Source organism: Aureobasidium melanogenum (assembly GCF_000721775.1).
Source record: "Aureobasidium melanogenum CBS 110374 unplaced genomic scaffold scaffold_6, whole genome shotgun sequence".
NCBI classification, from domain to species: Eukaryota; Fungi; Ascomycota; class Dothideomycetes; order Dothideales; family Saccotheciaceae; genus Aureobasidium; species Aureobasidium melanogenum.
In genome coordinates, this window is record NW_024470058.1 from 1,013,061 (window position 1) to 1,034,229 (window position 21,169).

Here is a 21,169-nt window from a genome sequence, read left to right on the forward strand (position 1 = left end):
ACCTCGAACGGACCTCTTCTGCAATTGACGAGTTCAAGGTGGAACTTTTGATCAGATCGACAAAGGTGCCCCTATTACCCTGTCATGATTTCTGATGCTGGAAAGCCCGACAAAGGCTGATTAAATCATTCGTCAAGTTCACATGGCAGAATCAGAAGATAAAACTGTCATCTGCACTGACAAGCCCTGGGAACAATGAAGGAGTCAGGCTCGCCATGTTGTCGTGATCGATAGTATACAAACCGATTTTTGGTCATGCCACAACGAAACCAGAATTTCCACCGCTTCAGCAGCTCCACTTAGTCTCGACAACAACTTTGATTTCTAGCATAGCCACACGGCAATGGACATGCCGTTCGTAGATGGCAGACGATCTTCGTACCCTCTCAATGTTCGTCTTGTTGATGCACAATCCCGCCATAGTTTTGTTTTCTTTACCTGCCCAAGCTTCGATGCGGAAAGCTTGCAATGCCAAGAAGGAGGTTCCGACCAATGATTTCAGTCAGAAAGGCACGTTGCTCTGCAAGAACCGCGTGCTTCGCTTGGCAATCTTCCGCCTCCACCTTGTCCGTTCAGCGCAGCCCTCTATTCTTCCCGCAAGCCTGGTCAAAAGAGGCAGGCCGACTCGCCATAGCCCTCAGCATGTCAAATGAAGCACTCCTCATTGGCCTTGCTATATGATCCGCATCGTCAGTGGCATATCTGACAAGCTGTGGGGCTCAGCATGCAGTACAGGGTCATTGATTGATCCTTGATTAATCCAAGAGCTTCATCCGAGCTCCAAAAGGTACAAAGTCAACCAAGATCCCCGTTGTAGATTCTCGACCAAGGTAGGAGCCACCCAATTCATCTTTACCAGCAGTCAAGATGCGTTCAGTCATCTCTCTGCTTTCTTTCTCGTCTGTTGCTCTTGCGAGCTGGACTCAGAACTTGAACTACCGCAGTCCTTCTGACCACCACCCTGGTCTTGGTATCTCTCTTCACAAGGTCAACAAGCGTAATGTGCCTGGTACTCAGTACTCTGCCTCGCAGCTGAACTTTACCCATGGCATTGCTTCTGGTGATCCTTACTCGGACTCTGTCATTCTGTGGACTCGTGTTGCTCCCATGGTCAACAGTGTTGACGACAACTCGACCGTCTCTGGTATTGCTCCTCTGTATGGTCATGGCGCGACCTTGAACGCTAGCACTGCTCCTGTTTGTGTACAGTACAAGGTCTCCAAGTCTCCCAACTTTACCCATGTTGAGAGCAGCGGTACCGCCTACACTTCATCCGACATCGACTACACTGTCAAGGTGAGAATCACATTTCTGTATGAGATGTGATGCACTGGCTGATTGTTTCTATTCAGGTCGAGGCCAAGAACTTGACTGCCTTTACCCGCTACTACTACCAATTCAACATCTGCGGCTCCAACAAGACTAGTCCTCTTGGCCGCACAAAAACTGCTCCTGACACTAATGACTACACTGCCGAGGTTGGACTTGCTGTCTACTCGTGCAGCAACTTCCGTATGCCATATTGACCCTTTTCCTCCGCACGTGACTAATTCACTTTCAGCATTCGGCTTTTTCAATGCCTTTGGAAACCCTGTGCGAAAGGACTCCGTCGACTACGTCATCCACCTTGGTGACTACATCTATGAGTATGCCGGCGATGGTGACTATGGCTACGGTTACAGCATCGGCCGCGTTCCCAAGCCCGAACGCGTCATCTTCACCCTCTACGACTACCGCGAGCGTCTCGCTACCTACCGCACTGATCTTGATCTTCTCGCTTCTCACCAGAACTACCCCTGGATTCCCGTCTGGGATGATCACGAGGTTTCGGACAACACATACCGTGATGGTGCTTCTGAGCTCAACAACACTGAAGCCTCGTTTGTAAGCGACGGTGGTGTTTCTGTTGACCAGAGAAAGATGAACGCTGTCAGAGCTTACTTCGAATGGATGCCTATTCGTCAAGTTGAGATGGACGACAATCTCCGTATCTGGAGAAGCTTCAGCATCGGTAGTCTGTTCGATTTGATCATGCTCGACACTCGTCAATACGACCGCTCCATCACCGATCTCTACTGGAACACTGATTACGTCCATGAGCTCAGCAACGATGCCGGAAGAAGTATGATGGGTAGCAGACAGGAAAACTGGTTCTACAACCAGCTCTCACAGTCTGCCAACCGTGGTGCTGCTTGGCGTCTGATCGGTTCTCAGACCGTCTTTTCCCGTGTCAATGAGTCTGCTGCTTACGGCAACACCAACCCTCTTGATTACGATGCCTGGGACGGCTACCAAGCCAACCGCAACCGCACTCTCTCTCACCTCTACAACAACGGCATTGGCAACAACATCGTCATGTCCGGCGACTCCCACGCCTCTTGGGTCTCTGATCTCGTCTGGCTCGACCACGAAGGCTACAACTCGACCTCCGGCAATAACAGCATCGGCGTCGAATTCGCTGGCTCTGCAGTTTCCTCCCCCTGCCCCTACGGCCAAAACATCACCCTCCAAGCCGCCAACAACGCCTCCAACTGGCTCGTCCACGCCAATGACGAATTACAATGGAACGACATCTACTACAGAGGATACTTTGAACTGCACATCAACTACGACGAAGTCACTGCCAATTACTTTGGCATGCCCACCATTGTCAACCGCAACCCTGACGAAATCTCTCTTGCTAACTTTACCGTCAAGAGCGGTGCTAATAAGTTGCAGAGACCTGTTGCTGGCGGTGTTGTTGAGTCTGGCGCTCTCAAGTTTGGCCAGGTTAAGCAGACTAACGCTACCAACAATACCGAGACTGGTGTTTGGTTCGTCAGCCAGGCTAATGTTGAGGACATTTAAATATTCTACTGCAAGTAGCCTGCGAATGGTGGATCAAAGGTGACAAGAACGGGGAACGATATGCATCACAAATGCCGCCCAAATAACGATATAGCTGTTTAATGTCCAAACTGCTTCAATGCAGCATATTACCAAGTTTTGTTCTTCCTCGCGACACATCTGTACAACTTTGAGACCTTGAGTACTGTGGAAATCTATAAAGGATACGCGCTGATCGTCTATTTCACGAAGGATCAAAGCCGTACGTCAGATCCTCCGTATTATTCCAGGCAACCTCTTTTTTCTTTTTTTTTTTTATCTTTCTCCACGAAAATAATACCATCTCCTGATTTTCTTGTTTGTGCTTCTTGGCAAAGGATTCCAAACGTCGACGACACGTCGTCCTTTGTGGATTTTCTCTGCAGACAAAAAAAACCATCTGTGTACCTTTGAGAGATAATTATACCGTGTCCCTCTCTTCTTTTTTTTCCCTTGTTTTTTATTTTTCCTTGTCTTCTTTCTTACAAGTCTAAAGAAAAGAAAAATAGGCAAGTCTGAGATAAATCATTAGGCGGTTTATCCTTATGTGCCAAGCACTACAAAGAACAGTCTATTAAGGATAGATGGGTATGTATACTTGGCGACAATCTGTATCACAGTCTCGCAAAAGTGGCTATGCTACCAAGAACTCGAGATGCAAGAATCGTCATTCTACTGCACCAACACCCTCAAAATTGCATGCCATGAGCTCTGTCAAGTAGTGGAGAATGACTCGTCTCCTTGGCTTTGAAACTTTGTTGCCGAGTGCGGATTTGAGCATACTAAAGTGAATATGTTCAGCATGATTATATTGCACTTGTTGTTGTAACCAGCCCTTGGCGAAGGATCAAGGCAAGGTTAAGTGCATACACTCGCGCGGTGTTCTTAAGGTGTTGGTCTTGGAAAGCTGCAGGGATTGTGGGGTTCATCACGTCTGTATGTGGGGATAATGACTGTGTCACGCGAGCAGTGTTGTCAATTAGGGGCCTACATGATGCGAGGATCTCGTATAATTGAATGTTGGTTCTTGCTAATGCACATGCTCACTTCTAGCGAATTGCCAGAGAACAGACCAGATCAAATTCGCCGTACACAGAGATTTTGGTCATATCCTGGGCGTGAGACAACACTTTGCATAGAGCGATTGTCTTTTTAGAAAGATCCAGGATATATCCGACACACATACTCTTCATCACGGCAGTGGATATGAAACAGGAAAGTAGTTGCATGTGGTGCTATTTTAAATCAAAGTCGAAGAGTATAAGGTGGAGTCATCAGCTATGGCATTGATGCATACAGGAAAGTCTAGCCGCTCTGTACGAGATGAAGCTGTTGGAGGCTTGTCAGCTCGGCGCCAATGCTACAATCTCTGTTTGCGAAGGCTCATGTTCCGCCGTCAGGGTAAGGATCTTCTTGGATGGGATGTTGGTTCTTTTTGATGCATACACTTATTTCCAGTCACAAACTTGCTAATATGAGTTGACCGGTTCGGGCGGAGAGTTGCTGTCCTTGACGAAGACTGTCGATAAGGATTGCCCAAGAGCAGACTGGCTGACCATCGTCTATATAAGGGACGCTCTTCCTGTCCATGACAACTCCTTATCACCACTTTCATTCTTGTCACAAAGCAATTCTATCAACCAAGAACAGTCTCAACGCAACACATCCAACATGAAGACCACTACTATGCTTACCACCCTTGCCGTTGTCCTCGGCGCCACTACCGACGGCGTTGCTGCCACCTGCTATCGCAGCGGCGATGTGTTTCAAGACAAGGGCAACGCCAGATGGCACGTCGGAAGAGCTTGCCGCGGCTACGACGGCAACCAGGGCGCTTTCCAGGGCACATTTGCACGCGGAGAGGCCAAGTACGCCTGCGTCCAAGGCACCAACACTCAAAAGTACGAAATCACGGTTCAAAACTTGAACACTGACGCCGCATTCGATCTCGGCGATGCCGACTGCGTTCTCCGTCTTGAGAACGAAATCAATGGCTGTGATCGTGGTGGCGAGTCTGTTGTCGCTGGTTGGAGATTCCGGTACGTTTTTTTTTTTTTTTCTTTTTTTTTTTGGATCCCTGTTCGATTCGGCAAAACTTGTTTCGTTGTTTGGCTGACTTTGTTGCTCTTCTTGTAGTGTCGATCCTAACAACGGTATCTGCTAGAGAGATGCACATGTAACGATGCTCGAGCATGATCATGGAAGTAATAGGGTCGGCTAGCAGCAAACGTAAAAGGGACTAATGATAAAGATGCAAGATGGACCAAAGAGCCCATGAAAACAGATTAAACGTCAATCCAATATCATTATCTCTATCCCATGAAAGTCAACGTTATGGCATCTAAAGCAATGTTGGTCAAATCATGTCCACTGAGCGTAAAAAGCAAGTCGCAATATATGTAGAACTCCTCATTGTATATTTCTTCTCTACTGTTATGCTTTTGGGCAGCTCTATCTCTTTTTTCCCCCAAAAAAAACTACTAAAGTATTTCCTTTCTTATATATGGTCTTGGCAAAGGATTGCCAAATACGAGAAGGATCGACAATGAACGTTAATCCGCGACTTTCTTCGCCTCATTCGAACTTTCGCACTTTTGCTCATTCCTCTATACTGAAAAAAACTCTTATTTTCGACTTATTTTTTGTTTTTCGTGTTGCTCGCTTTTAATAAAGAGGAGAGAAGGAAAGGAGAACTAATGGGTGTCATCTCTAAGCAGAACACTAGAAATTTGGATGGTTCATCGCAAGCGATGCAGCAATCGACGAGGGATTGGTATGTTGTGATAGAGTCCGCTTTTCTTTCTTCTTGCCTGAATTTCGTTCTCTGTTTCTCGTTGGCTTTTGCGATACTCTGGACCTTATCCTATTCCTCTCTTTTTCGCCTCCTGATGTTGACTAACAAATGATCTTCTAGTCCAACTCCTGGTGTCGATATGAATGGTAATGCAAACAAAGATGATAAGCCCAAGACTAAGCGGAAAGAGCGCAGATACCATGATGTAAGTTCTCTACTGTAATCATGTGGCTACCAAGCGGGCTATCAATGGTTAATGTACGAGCGTGAAGGGAGGTGTAACTACACGTGTGATATTGGGAATTACGCTGTGTTTCCAGAGTTTGTGCTTGTGTTTTGCTTCTTGAGGGGAGGATATGGGGATGGTGTTTGAGTTTTGCATAGAAGAAATAGGGAGGATGGGATATGAATATTTGTTGGTTTGTCGCTGGTCAGTTACAAGACATGGTTGTCCCTCGATTCTGTCCTGTGCAATCTTCGGTCTCCGTTCTTGGGGATTGGTTTGTGACGGAAGATGGAGCGAGAATACCGGTCTGGAGTGAAGCCAAACAAGATTCTGGCGAGTCCAAAAAAAAAAAAAAAACAATTGAGTGAGAAGGAGCCGGCGACAAAACTGCCACCGGTCCTCTTTCTTTTTGACTGTCACCTTTTCCTCACGTCTCTCGTTCTTCTCTCTAGATCGAGATAACAAGGCTCCTTCTTCACAGCTCTATCTTCGGAGCACAACAAAACGAGGAGCTGCGTCGACTATCATTTGCAAGGCACAGAGCGACAAGTGAATGATCAACAGATCTCCGACCTCTATTACTTACGCAGGCGGCAAACAGCTGTGTCACTTTCATCCGTCACCTTGGCTGACTTTGACTTCTCAGATTTCCGCAACCAATCTGGCTCTGGAAGCAAGGATCGTCCGCGGAACACGAAAACACAAAGTGAAGAACCAATAAGTTGCTCTATTTGCTGGTCTCTACCGCAGATGCAATCGACTGCATCACTTTCACCCATCAGCTTGGCCGACTTTCGCTTCTCAATTTTCCGCATCATATCTCTCGACTACAAAAAGGCTCCAAAACCTCTCCAGCTTCCTCCAGATTCCATACCACACCTCGACAAAAAGAAAGAGAGCCCGCAGCCGAAAACTAAACCAAACTCGCAACATGTCTCCCGAGACTCCGACCTCAACCTCCTCTCGTACAGGATCTATCTCTCCGATGCCTCGCTATTTCTTGCACAAGGAGTCAGATCAGACTTCCGACATGGATGACCTCGACGTCAGCAACGCCCAAGGTCAACCTACAACTTCTTCCCAGAAGCGTCCATGTTTCGAGTCACAGGCTAGCAAGTCGAACGGCGCCAGAAAAAAATTCAAGATCCACTCCGGATGCAAATCGATCCAGACCATCACTGACAACGGAATCGAGCCCGCAAACGACATGGACAGCGACTTCAGCATGCCTCCCGAAGCTCCGCCCTCAGGCTCCGCCCGCACAAGAACTACTTCTCCATCAACTCGCACTGTCACTCTCCAGAAGCCAGGTCCGACCCCAAGCATAGATGACTCTGAGTCCGACACCGAGATAGTCCCACGTCCTCGCAAGCGTACTCGTAAACTTCCCAAGCCTCAGATCAAAAAGCGAACTTCAATCCAAAGGAACAGTGGGGCCGAGTCCGACTTTTGGTCTGATGATGCCTTCGCCCAATTTGCGAGTCTAAATCTCAACAGTGACTATGCCGACAAAGACTCCAAGGAAAACCTCGACACAAAATCCTACGCCGAACTCAAGAAGATGTTCACCAAGCCTGAGCTCAGAACCCTCTATGGTGACGATCTACTCCCTGCAACCTGGAAAGCCAACTTCAAGCGCATGACCCTCGACCTTCTTCACGTCATTGACCGCGACCTGGTTCCTGAGAAGTTTCGCTTCTTGATTGATGAGGTTGTTGAGGTCAAGACCTACGAAAGAGATCTTGCTGCTCTTGACGCCGTGGATGATCACATGTCAGAGCTCTGGAGCGCCAAGTGGGACCAACTCTACAATAACTTCAAGGACAAGTCTTTCGCGGAGTTGAGAGTTTTGTTCAACCATCCCACTACCAGAAACCAGAATCTCACGTACAAGCGTGCGCTGAGAGACGCGACTTGGATTGCCAAACTGAGGGAAGCTACCTTCAACCAACTGTGGAACATGAATCGAGATGACATCCCCAGCTCATGCAGGTATATCTTCAACAGGCAGTTCAGGCTCAAAGACCCTGCTTTTGACGTGAGTGAGGTTGACCTGAGCGATGATGATCTGAGTAATATCGTCCTGGGCGACTTCGATCTGGATGACTTCGACATTGAACTTGAATCAGCACGCCTACAGTAAAGGGACGATTCTCGTGCTGTAAGAAAGTGCGATATCCACATTCCCGGTCATGAGAGAGCTGGAGAGTCAGGGGTTGGGCTCTAGGAATTCGCACTTCAGATACCGAGAATCGAAGGCAGAGAAAGTGAAGTCAGAGAAGACAGCAAACAGGGATTGAGAAACAAGGTCCACCGTGTACAATAGACAAGAATGCAGAACTCTGTCTCCAGCATCTATGATCCCAAGTTCAAATATACAAGTGATCACATGAATCTTCACAGGACGAGCACAATCTGAATGATCTTCTTATTCAAGGTCAAACACCATACTCGTGGACTTCAAGACCAAGATGCGCTTCACTATATGGATCGATCGTCAATCAAATCTCATGTTCTAGGATGGAGAGATTTTGATTCAATGGATCACGAGTGAAATCCTACTTTGTCTAGGTCCGAGGCCAAGTCTTCTTCATCATTTTGTTTGAGAACGTCTTCTCGAACAACCTACAGATCACATTCGATGTTTCTGGGTAATAACTTCTTTCAGCGTGTTCAGCTACTTTGCACTTCCCAAAGTAAGACTTTCCCACCATCATCACTTGTGACCAACCTCTTCCCATCAGATGAGAATGCAACACCCCAAACTTCATTCACATGCTCTTCCAGAACTTGTAAACAGTCCCCTGTGTTTACATCCCATAGTCTAACGGTACGGTCTTTACTTCCTATTACAAGCGTTATGCCATCCGGTGAAAGAGCCATGGTATAGATTTGCTTCTTATGGTCTTCAAGTAACAGTTCTAGATGCCCGCTTATGACGTCCCAGACATGGACTATACGTCCGGAATTTGAGAGCAAGGTTCTAGAGTCGGATGTGAAGAGGACAGAGGGAGCTGCAATGCCGTAACTAGATAATTCGTAAAGGAGATGTCCTGATCCAGCATCCCAGAGGTGAATCGTGTGTGAGCGCGAGGAAGTAGCGATGACGTCTCCATCTGGCGAGAAGACTGGACTGTTTCCTTGAAGCGTATGCTCCAATGTTCTTGTCCTTGTATCCCACAGCTTTACTTCCTCGCTCTCTGCAACGGCGAATTTCTTCCCATCGACTGAAAATACCGCACCAATACCTTCACACTCAAAACATAACTCCCAAGTCTGCATATCCCAGATCCTCAACTGATCTCCCCACCCTCCAAACCCCACAGAAACCAGAGATCTCCCGTCTGGCGAGAACTCAATACTCGAAATAGAGGTCTCATCTTGCAAAACATTGCCCATGGCTTCTATACTCGCAACCGGCAAAACATCTCTATCTCTAGGGCCTATCAACTCCCGCACCAACTCTCCAGTTTCCAAATTCCAGATCTGAACGATGTCAGTGCCGGTAGCTATGGCCTTGTTATCTGGAGTAAAGCACGCGACAAACATCCTTTCATCACTCCACCCTTCGCTATCATCGTGGAATTGTTTTTCTAGCATTCCAGTGGTGGTGTTGAAGAGACGAGCGGTGCCATCGTCACAGGCGGAAAGAATGTGTGCACCAGAGGCAGAGAAGGAGATGTCCCAGATCATGTCTTTGTGTTCCATGGTGCTGGTTTGAAGTATACCGGTGGAGGTGCGGTAGATGTTGATGCAACCGTCATTGGAGGCAGCGACCGCTAAAAGTGAGTCATCAGGACTAAAGATTGTGATTCGTGCCTCGCTATTGTGTTTTTCGAGACTCTTGATCAGGTTTACTGGAGTCATGATACGCGCCTTTTGAGGCAATCTTAGACTTTGGACGGAATGTGTACAAGAAGGATCTGGCGACTACACACAAACAAGAATCGAAAAGTCCGATGCGTTTCTTCCGAGGATATGTGAATGTATCGATGTTGGAGACTGGGGACGGTGGTTGTTATCAATGAAGAGGCCACGGGCTTGGCACTCAGTCTACTCGCTCCGTGAGTCATCTCTGCTCTATGCTGTCATCCGCAAACACAAAATACGAGATCTGGCAGAAGCTTTTCTGACCAGCATGGTATCTCAGTTCAAGAGGTCTGCTGGACTGACCCTTCATCCCATCCCTTATCCCCCTGTGCGATATCGCAGAATTCCGCCACTGTGACGCCTGGGCTGCAAAGCACTCTCTTGGTCTTATGCTCCTTGACATTACACAACAGGATACCATCCTCCTTGTAATCCTTACTGTCCACCACAAAGAAGTACATCTTGCACAATAAAGTGTTGCTCATACAAGCTTGCGGATGCCACGAATCCATAGCTTGAGAAACAAGATCCCTATCAGAATTTAAAAAGCCTTCAAACCGACAAACACGGTCTTGTGGTTCTTTTCCGTCGTAGAAGGGTTCAACGTCGCGAATCAGTTGTGAAGGGTCGATGCCAGGGATAGCGTAGAAGGCTATGTAAAACCCCGTGCCTGGCCTTTTTCTCGAAGCTCCATCGGGAAATGTTCCTTTTGCGTATCATCATCATCAGCACTAAAAGCTTAAACACATATGAGATGCACAGTACCTGTTTCAGAGTCTTGCTTTTCGTCCTCATCATCATCACCAGTAAATTCATAATTTTCTTTTGCTTCATACCAATCCGTATTCCCGATCTGCAGATTCACAAGCAAAAGTCCAGATTCTGCCGTCTTGATCATGAATTTATCTGGTTTGCCTTCTTCATCACCTAGAGTGACGACACAAACTCCCTTGTGCTCCCAAACGGGATCTGTGACTACGAGAAAGTAGTTAGGGTCGAAGTTGTCGTGTACGGTTGTGCTGAGATGGTAGCTTATAAGACCCTTGAGAGAGGTTATATCAGGTGATGTTCGAAAGTGGACATAGTCATCGCGGGGACATTCAGAGTTGCATCTCTCGACTAGGTCTGGTGGCTCGTTTTGCGGTGCCAGCAGATTGTAGATGGCGAAGGAGTCGAGGGTCATGGGTCTGTCCTCGTATCGGGCCATCTCGGGCACGGAGTCAGGTAAGGAAAGATCGATTGTGGACATCGCTCTGGTAATCTTGAAGTTGAAAACAAAAGGAAGTTGTGTTTTGCTTTGCAGTTACAAGATAATTGAGATGTCTGGTGTCAGTGATGGATTGACGTCAAGTCTCGGCTCAGCACGGACGTTTGGAAATCCTTCTGGAAGCATTAAAGTACGGGCGTAGCACAAGTGAATGATAAAGAAATGCAAGTCATTGATCATGCTATCATATAAATCGTACATTCATCACACCGTAGTCTTTCGATCTATTTCTCCTGGCGCCTCTATCCTGGCTTCATTCTTCGCCTCATTCAAGTGCATCGAAAAATTCAGCCTCACTCGACTCCGAAGACTCCGCGATTGGCAATGGAGCTTGACGTTTATTCATCGCTCTCTTCTCCCTCTTTGGCTTGTACGTCGCATATAGGTCCTCAATGACAATTCTGCTACCAGGCCTTGACATAGCCTTGATATAACAAAGCTCTTTCCCGGCGACCAAAAATGCCAACGTCGACCGGAAATGGTGCTTATCCAGGTAGAACGCTGAGGCTTTGATGATTTCCCACGTATTGAAAGAGTTTGGTGTGGTTCTCATGAGCCATTCTTGCACAATGCGGTCTTCGGTGCGGATGGGTTGGATCGCGGTGTATGCTTCGAGAACGCGGTTGGCCTGTAGTGTGTACAGTTCCTTTGTCATCTTTTCTACTGAGTTGCCGATAGAGTTGACCTTTGCCAAGTCAGTGGTCAATTGCTTGAGGACAGCAACAATGATGAGATCATCTGAGACTTTTCGATCCCGAAAAGGTTTGATGAGGTCCTCGTCATAGCTCTCCGCAACAGCTAGCTTTCGTCGACAGTCCTTGGTAAGTTGTTCAAGGAGAGGATTGACGACTTCGAACAATAGATAGTCGATTATGTGTTTGCGATTGGGCTTCAGACGATCGGTTGCGCTATCAGTTGTTGGATTCATCCACGACTCATATGCTGGCTTGTGCAAGGAACCTCGAATACCAAGCTTTCTAGAGAACTCGTTCAATGCGGCTGGGGTGAAGATATAACCGTTCTTTGAAGAATCGATGATACGACCGTGCAAGCCTGCAAACTTCTCAACGTTGTCTGACGTGATTGAGTTACCTTTGTAAGCGAGTTTTCGAAGCATGTTCGTAACTACACCCAACAGATTCTCCCGTAGCTTGAATCGGAAGCTCTCAAACAGCCACGTATTCACATCATTCTCAGTGCCACGAACCTCCTTCAAGCTACGTGCGTCTTTCTTGATTCCGTAGTACTCTAATTCGGGCTCGTCCAGCGGCATAGGTGCATTCTTGAAGTCTGCTGTTAACCTTGGGTCCCAGCAAAGCCAAAAGGTGTCACCATCATAGTCGCCACCTTGAAGTCTGTGTGCAAGTGGTACGCATCCTTTCGACGGGAATACCACGACATCGGTTAAGTGGCTGAGTTCTTCCCTGTAAATCGCTCTGACCTTTTGCATATCGCAGCATCTCAAAGCGGGATGCCTTGCGACCAGCACCTCACCCTTGAGATGTGACCAATGTTCGCCAGAGGCCTCGTCCCGAAAAGTCTCCGAGAAGGCCATGTGAATCTCACCAGGCTTCAGGCAGCCCGTTGGATCGGCTATACCTAGAGCCATGGCAGATCTGGGTAGGTTTATCTTGAGTTTAGAACGGACTGAGGTGAGCCAGAATCTGACAACTTGCTGGACACACGTTGCGAGGTATTGGTTTTCCAAAGGGTTAAATCCAGATTCAAGCAGTAAGATGCATTTCTCAACACAGTCACTGGGGAAATTCCCAGCTTGTTTGATGCCGAAGTTTCGATTGAGCTCTTCCGAGCCACTGAATTCGGAATGTAACCAGCGACGCAGATCTTTCGGGTCATTCAATGAGTCCAAAAAGGTCGAGAAATCCATTTCGAGTTGGCTCTCGATGACTCGACGAAGTGTGTGGCGTGGAACATGGCGGTCATCTAAGATGGGAATGAACTCCAGGTTTAAGGTCGATGGCTTTGGTGGACTTGTGTACTTGACCAGTTCGAATGACCATCGATCAGGCTCGCAACTGTCCGTGAAGTCCTCATCTCTTGGTATGACTTTGCGTTGGCTTTCTGCGATGTGGATCCATCTTCTCAAGTGCTTTGGCTCAGTCGTATCATACGGTGCACTGATCATCCATACACCTTTGCAGCCATTGATGCGAGCTTGGAAAGCGACAGGACGAACACCCTTGATCCCAAGGATATCGCAAATCTCTTTTGCTGCACCAACTGAGATCAGCGAGCAGCCATCATTCATCACAACTTTCTCATTCGATGGACCAGAAGGACACTCAAACTTCAGACTCGAGTCATTGAATTCTTCGTTCTCAGGGGTACCATCCCCCAAAGTGTCCTTGATATACCTGATCTCCTGGGGGGTGAACCTGATTGTTGGAATAGTTTGTGAAAGAAACAAGTCAAGTCGAGCGTATATCTTGCAGAATGGTTGACCGCCATTCTTTATGGTCGGGATGGCCCAATCAATCAACTCGTCAACGCTAATCTTCTGCAAGCCAGGACCATCAACTGCAAAAAACACCAACCGCTGACTGGGTAAGCTGTCTTTTTTGATTTTCTTCTTGACATCCTGGATGTGAAATAGACGCCATGTTCGACCAAGGAACTTCTTCTCTTTGATCATCCACTCTAGAAAACGAGATTCGAGCAAGTCTCTCTGGCCGTTGAGACGAGAATCGCTGAGAGTGCTAATTCTTGGGAGTTCAATGTAGAGGAACCTGCTCGGGCCAAAGTGTCTCTGAAACACGCAGGCTCTTTCATATCTGAGTGGTTGTAACGAGAGAGTGAAAAGCTTGTCCGCAGAAACGCTGGTGTTCAAAGTGAGGCTGGCCTTGAGAATTATATTGTCCGATTGAGTTGAGTCTGCGGTGGCATTCCACACTGAGGCAGGAGTTCGGAGAAATTGTGTACCAGCAGGTATATTGCGAATCAGCTCATTCTCATCCGCGTAATAATGAAAAGGTTGTCCGGTCGCATCCGCCAGTCTGTAGCTTTCCCATAAATGATGAAATGACGAGTGATCGATACTGACAGCGGCGAGCAAACCGAAGAGGCCATTAGTCGGCAAAGTGCGAACAAGCCTATGTTCAGGAAGCTTTGATGAAGCAGATCTGGATTCCAAGCTCGGCTCTTTTGCAGCTGTGTGATTCGCCGATTGTACCTGAATCTTTGCAGTTAGTGTACCTGCGTTCGCAGATGTGATCGATGAATAGTTGTGAGATCGATCATTCAGAGGTTCACACTTGTCAAAAGCTTTGCTGACTACTCCACACTCTTTGGGAACGTATTGCTCGACACTGGCCACGAGCCGTTCTGCTTGAGATGGATCAAGCTCCGGTCCATAGTCTGCGCTTGACGAGTCCCAGTCGTCGTAGACGCCATCGAATGAAGTAGCGATGGTTGTATCGAAGCTTTCATTTGCTTGTCCAGTGTTGATGGTGACAGGATAGCTTGAATGTGTTGAGTTCAAGCTGGGGTTGGAAGGGCTGACCTTGCATGAGAAATGGTTGTCAAGAGGATGCTGCTGTCGCCGCTGCTTCTTGGGGCGTACATACTTTGAAGAGCCATAAGACTCCTGATCCGAAAGACGTTTGGCACCTCGAGGAGCCGTAGCGGAATCGGATAAAACATATTGATCACTTGGCAGTAGCTGATCCTTGGAGCTTCGTTTCTCGGTATCCTCCCCTTTGACTTGACTTGGCTCCGAGCGCTTCTTAATCGTCGGAATCAATTTTGTTTGTGTCAAGGAAAGCTTTGAGGCGGGCTTTCTGAATTCAGGAACCTGTCGTGGTGCCTGTCCTTCCCATTGCGGTTTCTCAAGTCGTGGTTTGTGCTTCTCGAGATAGGCTGCTGTTCTGAGTCGACTGTAGAACTCTTCTAGGTGGTTTCCAAAGACGGCGTTGTCTGCTTTGTCCTTGCGAAACTGGTCTATCACATCGTGCATAACAACGCGATTGCAAAAGAACAAAAAGTTGATGTGATCGACACATCGCTCGGCGTAGCCGTCGGGTCGCTTGCTCGGCGAGAACGTGCCTACGCGAGGTCTGAGAGGTAGACCAAACTCTTGGGCAGTCGATTCAATGATAGCGTTGATCTCCTTGCTTGTCTGGCCTCGGGGAGTCGTCGGCGCAGGTGAGTCGCCGTTGGATTTACCGAAACCAGGGCCAAAAGTAGACATCGCAGAAAACCAATGCGAGAAATAATATTTGAGGCTCAATGCATCGCAATCAGTGAGTGATATGGGTTTCCAAGAAGGCCAAAAGAATGTCAAATGATACGACAAAGTTCAGATGTTTGTTGACGAGACACACAAAGTGTGTATGTGCGTGACGCGAGCGGGACAGAACTGCGGTCGAACTGACGGTCCGTGCCGCAAGTTAAGCGCCAGCCTGGTCTGACCAATCATGTTGATCAAGGCAGAGTCTCGTTGGTGGTAGCACCCTGCTCGCGTATGTCGCCCATATCCACAACGCCCATTTCGAGGGCCAATAATACCCATTTGAGGTCAAATAGCATCAAGGGACAGTGCGGCACCACAGTGATCAATTCAGTCCTTTTTAGTCGATATCAAGGAGACGGCCGACGTTGATCAAGGATTTCAGGAAATGCTCCTCGACTATCTTGTTTTGACTTGAAGCTTCGTGCTTGCAGATAATGACAGCGCGCAAGACGTACAGAAAGAGCACGACGGACAGAATAGGAAGATATTCAGCAACTTCATACCTCGATAGAATGTTTGATCAAGCTATGTATCCCATGATCCTCCTTCATAAAAAAGCCATTACCCGTCGTTGATATTTCATGTGCCCTGTCGTCGTATACCCCATGCTGTCATAAGTTGTGTCCCACATCTCCATAAGCCATAATTCGTGTTTCTCCCAGCAACATCCTTCACATAGCAATATTTTGAAGTCATCATAAACGTAGTCATCCGCTCAGCAATGATGTATTCCACTGGTCTTGCAACATCGCCTTGCACCACTCAGTCATCCTTGGTCAGGTCGATCATTTCGACGTCATCAGCCTGACCTCCATCGTCGACAGAAGCCGTACCCATGGAGAATTTGCGACCATTGCCAGCCACTGACTTGCCGACAAGACCAGCACTCTTGCGTGCTCTGTATTGACGTTGACGTTCGGCTTTCTTGATCTTGGCTTGCGGCTTCTGCATGCTCTCCTTCTTGCTTTGCTTTGTCTTCTCATCTTGGGCCTTGCGAAGTTCGAGAAGCTGCTCAGATGTGAGTTGCTCCGACGAGAGGACCAGGGTGCCTTCGGCCAACATCTTCCGAGCCTTCTCAATCAATACCATGGGGCCTGCTGGAGCTGTCTTTAGCTCGCCTGAGAGTCTCAGGGATGAACCTTGACTGACAGCACGATCGGGGAGATCTCCATTTGTACGATTGCTGTCGGAGGCCTGAAGTCCGTTTTCTCCAGTGCCAGGTGCCCCTGAAGGGCCTTGTCTGTGTAGAGGTATAGCTTGACCGGCTGCTCTACGTGCCCTGTACTTTCGATCCTGCTCACTTCTTCTCTGTCTCTTCTCGCGGTCGAAGGCAGACAGGGGCGGGGGTGCGGGCTGCTCGGGTATACGTCCAGGTGCAAGCTTTTTCCATCTCACTTGTCCTATGTTGCTTTCGTGAGTCTCTGAGGTGAAGCCCATACCGAAGTCAGTGTCAGGTCGACCTTTGGCGATCAGAGCTTGTCGGGCGTGATAGGCTAGTTCGGCCTCGGTGATCGGCTCATCTGCAGTGCGGAAAGGGAATCCCTTAGGGGCAACGTTGACGAGACCGGCCTTTCTCCGCTCCTTATTCAGTCGATCACGCTTCTTGAGGTTCTCCTTCTTGTTCTCGGCTCTCTCCTCTGCAGTAGCGAACTTTGCAGGAGCCCCTGGGCGTCTGGGAGGCTCACCAGCATCTCTTCGTCGGTCCCTAGAACGGGCGCGTGCACGTTGCTTTTCGTAAAATGCCAGCTGTTCAGGGGTCTTCAGGGCATCGCGCTCCTTGACCTTCAACATTGAGTTGGCCCTGGCTGTGACAAGACATGCGTGGTGCGACAGAACGTTGAGCATGTGACCCAAAAGGAGACCTCGGGGCTGGTAGTCCTCACCCTTGGCTTTGGCTTCAGCGACCTGCTTCTCGTAGGCTCTGCGACCGAATCTTCGGAGACACTGGCGGACGGGGCTATCAGGGGCAAGGAGATCAAGACCACCTGTGGATTGCAACCACTTCTGCAGGACGTCAGGTAATGCGTTCAGGGGAAGGTGTACATCACGCTCGATCTCTTCGCGACGGAGCCGAACAGCAATCTCCCAAGGCTTCTCATCGAAACCAAGGCCCTTTGTGCCGCTCTGCAAAGCTTCGAATGTGGCAGAGTTGTCGTCAAAATCCATATCCGTGGCTTTGGAGAGACGCACGAAAAGCTTAAGGTTAACGACCGGGTAGTTGGCGATCCCTGCAGCCATGTTCCAGATTGCATCGTAAAGGTTTGAAAGCCTCTTGCCGGTGGGCCAGAAGAAAGCCTTCATATGCAGGCTACTGAATACCAACCTCTTGAGGGTGCCATCTGGTGCCCACTCCATGAAGAACTCCAGGGGCTTGCCGTAGACGACCTCTTCTGAGAGCTTGACGGCGGTCGAGTCTGGGAAGGTCTTCCTGTACCACAGGGTGTTCTCCCTTCTAAGGAGTAAGACGACCGATGCCTTTGAAGCGTTCCAGAATTTGAGCTTGTAACGCAGCAGAATGTCCATGTCGGATTGGGAGAGGTCATCGTATGGCAGCTTGTTTCCGCGCTTGGGGTCATGGAAGTAGCGGATGGGAACGTGCTCCATGCACATCAGCTTCTGGCTCATGGGGTCGAGCTTGGGCTCCATGCCGAACTTGACTGCCATGTTTCTCAGGGATGGGTTTGAGCCGTCAGCAACCACACCAAACTCCTTGTACTTCGTGGTGTTCGTCGTAGGAACATGCCATACGATCAACATGACGGCTCCGGAGGGACCTGATGGCTTGACGAAGCGGGACCTGGGGCGGCCAGGGATGGAAGGCAGCTCCGCGAGGAAGTCCTCCCAAATGTCATCGATGACCTTGTCCCAAGACATCCATTCGGATGTTGTACGACGAGACACGCGGCCGGACGTGGAGCCTTGGTCTTGCCCCTGATGTGACCTCCTAACAGCCAAGAAGTCCTGCAGGGCGCTCTGGCAGCTTTCTCGAAGAACAACATCATCGGAGAATGTGTCTCTGATGGCATTCACAAGGCAACGAGTTATCACCTCCCAGGCAGGAGGGAAGCCGATTGACATCTGGTGCAACGTCAGCGCTGGAAAGAAAGTGAAGGAGAAGTCGAGCTGATCTCACCTTGAATGAGTCTCAGACGAGATGCAATTGACGATGCGCAGAAAAGGAAGAAGAGGGAGCGCGCGCGCCGGAGAAGGACTTGGATGACGGAGACCTGGGAAGAAAGCTTTCGGATCTCAGGGCACCGTTGATCAAAGTGCCACTGATGATGCGCAGAGAAGGAAAAGAAGAGGAAATGTCGATCGGGAGGAAGGTCCTCGCCCAACAACTTGATCATCGAATGAGTGCCAAGACTGCCCAAAAGGGAAACTGCGTTCCTGGGTTATACCCGTGCCTTCCTCAGATGCTTTTTGGCCAGTCAGCAGCCAGTAAGTCCAAGTTTTCTCAATCCAGGATTGAGTAGTACCCCTCTGAGAAGTCTTTCTGCAGTCCTGGACTAAGGCATACTCTCGTGAGCAGTTTTTTTGTAGTCCTGGACTAAAAAATACTCTATGAGCGGTTTTTGTGTAGTCCTGGACTAGGAAATTTTTTGCCCTTGTTCTGCCAATCCAGGGCTTTGTAGTATTGCTTCGAGAAGCCGCTTTCACCTCTTTTTCTTCGTACGGCACAAGAAAATGGTTTTAACATGTATTTTTTTCTTGTGCGGCACGAGAATATAGGTTGAGCATGTTTTTTCTTGTGCGGCACGAGAAAATTGTCTGAACATTTCTTTCTCGTGCGGCACAAGAAAATAGGTCGCGGATGTTTTTCTTCGTGCGGCACAAGAAAAAATTGACTTCTCAGAATTGGCTGACCATATACCTCTTCAGAGCGAATTTGGTGTCCACTCGCCTCGGGGCAGATCCGGACGGTCCTAGGACTGGTAAATTATATTTGAGCAACATCTACCAGTCCTAGGACCTTCCGGCTTGACTCAACAAATCCAGAGCTCCGGTGATCACGAAGTCATGATGACCATATACGTGGACGTCTTATCATCTAGATCTAGTTGATGAGAAGCAACGCTGAGCTCTCGTCGACCAGATCTAGTTGATTACGAGACTCAACTGTCAACTAAATCTAGTTGACAGAAAGTCGAGACTCGTGCCAATCCATGGAGACGAACCTCCCATCAACTAAATTTAGTTGATAAGGACCTCGTTGTCTTGTACCTGGACCCTCTATCAACCAAATCTAGTTGACGATCAAATTGGATACATGTGATATAGCTCTATCACGGCCTTCGATACACTCACACCTTCGATCTTCCTCCTCACACGCACATGCTGAAAACGAATGTTCGTTTTCAACTGCCTCTTCTTACCATTTTCGGTCGTAGAATATGCTTGTTATTTCACACGAGACTATTCTGAAAACGAATACTCGTTTTTGACAGACTCTTCTTGTCAGTTTTGCTTGAGTATTTCGCTTGGTGCGCTGCACCAGGCCATTCTGAAAACGAGTTTTCGTTTCTAAAAGGCTTGTTTGTCTGAGGTATCGCTCGTTGTTGAACCACAACACCTTTTCGATCGGGAATCGTTGTTACGAATAGTAAAGATAAAGGCAGAAGCTTGGACGTAGATTTGATCACAGGCATGAGAACAGAATAGACGTGAGACAGAAGTATGAGCGCGGAAAATGGGATCTTTGATTTTCATAAGAGTAAGGGCGTTGTGTTGTAGCAAAGCACTGGGTATAGGCCCTGTCGTAATCATTTTTGCATCGCTTAAACCTTCATCTCCGAAAGACCGTGCTTCCCTGCGAGATATTAGCTTTACGAAAAATGCAGAAAAGAAAGGGGGAGACATAAAAACTACGATGTACGGGGTGGTGCCATCTTCGCGGTAGTTGAGGAGAGCGACCATGCCGTCGGGGTCCATGGACTCGCCAGTGAAGAACTCCCAGTCCTTGAAGGAGCCGACAACCTTCTTGGCGAAGGTGGAGGCACCAGTCTCGAACTCCTTGATCTCGTCGTCAGAGGCACCGTTGGCCTTCATGGACTCCTTGACCTTCTTCATGTACTGCTTGAGGTGGCCGAGGTAGGACTTCTTGTCGAAGGAGGTCTCGTTGAGGCGGAAAGAGTGGACAATGTCAATGACAGACTGAGTCTGGTCGTCGGCACCCTCGTCACCGCCATCCTCGGCGGAGGGGTTGGCACCGATATCTGGAGCGAGAAATGTTAGCCCCTGGGGCATGTCGGAAAAGTTGTTGAGGATTCAGGACGAGCATACCGATGTTGTCGGCACCGATGGTGATACGGGCGCAGTCGGCCTCGTAGACAACACCGTCAACGAGCTTGAGGTCGTAAGAGTCCGAGATCATCTCGTCTCCGGTGATAACATCCTGTAGGGTCGAGTCAGCTGCTTGCTCGAGGATTCAGGGAGGGGTTGAGCTGTCAAGAAGAGCGGCGATTCGAGCTCCAGCGTGTGAAAGACGGAGAAGCTCGAATGGCAGCAGCTCTTTTCAGCAGTCGGGGAGTCGGACCTTGTAGATCAGCATATTGGCGGTGTTTGTGGTTGAGGTTTGTGGTGATGGAAAGAAGAAGGAGCAACTGAACGAGGAAAAAGATTGCTGCGTCTTTCGGGGGTGGGGTGCTTTTGTTCTTTCGCTCCTTCCCTCGTTGCGGAGACGTCCAGCAGAAAATTGGCGTCTGGCCGCTTCACGCCTGCGCTCAAACGGGAAAGCGCGGCGCTTGGACCCCCACAATGCCCGTGTCGAGCGAATTTGACCGCCAAGACTTGGGACTGCGCGCCTGCAAAAACTTCGACTCTCCTGCCTCTGGGTCAGTTCTGTCGTTTCTTTACCATCACTCCAGCCGCCAATCCGTGAGGTAAGTCGTCGCACAT

The 21,169-nt window shown here is 48.7% G+C and overlaps 8 protein-coding genes across 8 annotated transcripts; 3 read left to right on the plus strand and 5 right to left on the minus strand.

Annotated features, from left to right (window-relative positions):
* Positions 1-867: 867 nt before the first annotated feature.
* On the plus strand, positions 868-2,847 carry M437DRAFT_45302 (uncharacterized protein; the record flags this gene model as incomplete). The annotated part of the gene is made up of 3 exons (XM_041021068.1): positions 868-1,296; positions 1,353-1,512; positions 1,562-2,847. The coding sequence occupies 3 exons, from the start codon at positions 868-870 to the stop codon at positions 2,845-2,847; spliced, it is 1,875 nt and encodes a 624-aa protein (XP_040881467.1).
* A 1,689-nt stretch (positions 2,848-4,536) lies between these two features.
* On the plus strand, positions 4,537-5,029 carry M437DRAFT_64983 (uncharacterized protein; the record flags this gene model as incomplete). Its single annotated transcript, XM_041024522.1, has 2 exons — positions 4,537-4,904; positions 5,002-5,029. 2 exons carry the CDS (start codon positions 4,537-4,539, stop codon positions 5,027-5,029), a joined length of 396 nt encoding a protein of 131 aa, XP_040881468.1.
* Positions 5,030-6,816: 1,787 nt separating this feature from the next.
* M437DRAFT_64984 (uncharacterized protein) lies at positions 6,817-8,028 on the plus strand (the record flags this gene model as incomplete). Its single annotated transcript, XM_041024523.1, has 1 exon — positions 6,817-8,028. One exon carries the CDS (start codon positions 6,817-6,819, stop codon positions 8,026-8,028), a length of 1,212 nt encoding a protein of 403 aa, XP_040881469.1.
* Positions 8,029-8,558: 530 nt separating this feature from the next.
* M437DRAFT_45269 (WD40 repeat-like protein) lies at positions 8,559-9,752 on the minus strand (the record flags this gene model as incomplete). The annotated part of the gene is made up of 2 exons (XM_041021058.1): positions 8,559-9,081; positions 9,205-9,752. 2 exons carry the CDS (start codon positions 9,750-9,752, stop codon positions 8,559-8,561), a joined length of 1,071 nt encoding a protein of 356 aa, XP_040881470.1.
* Positions 9,753-10,036: 284 nt separating this feature from the next.
* On the minus strand, positions 10,037-11,004 carry M437DRAFT_45160 (uncharacterized protein; the record flags this gene model as incomplete). Its single annotated transcript, XM_041021033.1, has 2 exons — positions 10,037-10,461; positions 10,521-11,004. 2 exons carry the CDS (start codon positions 11,002-11,004, stop codon positions 10,037-10,039), a joined length of 909 nt encoding a protein of 302 aa, XP_040881471.1.
* Positions 11,005-11,287: 283 nt separating this feature from the next.
* On the minus strand, positions 11,288-15,229 carry M437DRAFT_44721 (uncharacterized protein; the record flags this gene model as incomplete). The annotated part of the gene is made up of 1 exon (XM_041020954.1): positions 11,288-15,229. One exon carries the CDS (start codon positions 15,227-15,229, stop codon positions 11,288-11,290), a length of 3,942 nt encoding a protein of 1,313 aa, XP_040881472.1.
* An 804-nt stretch (positions 15,230-16,033) lies between these two features.
* On the minus strand, positions 16,034-18,349 carry M437DRAFT_64987 (uncharacterized protein; the record flags this gene model as incomplete). Its single annotated transcript, XM_041024524.1, has 1 exon — positions 16,034-18,349. The coding sequence occupies one exon, from the start codon at positions 18,347-18,349 to the stop codon at positions 16,034-16,036; it is 2,316 nt and encodes a 771-aa protein (XP_040881473.1).
* Positions 18,350-20,049: 1,700 nt separating this feature from the next.
* M437DRAFT_74255 (translationally controlled tumor-associated) lies at positions 20,050-20,822 on the minus strand (the record flags this gene model as incomplete). The annotated part of the gene is made up of 4 exons (XM_041026199.1): positions 20,050-20,076; positions 20,141-20,487; positions 20,555-20,666; positions 20,808-20,822. The coding sequence occupies 4 exons, from the start codon at positions 20,820-20,822 to the stop codon at positions 20,050-20,052; spliced, it is 501 nt and encodes a 166-aa protein (XP_040881474.1).
* Positions 20,823-21,169: the final 347 nt, after the last annotated feature.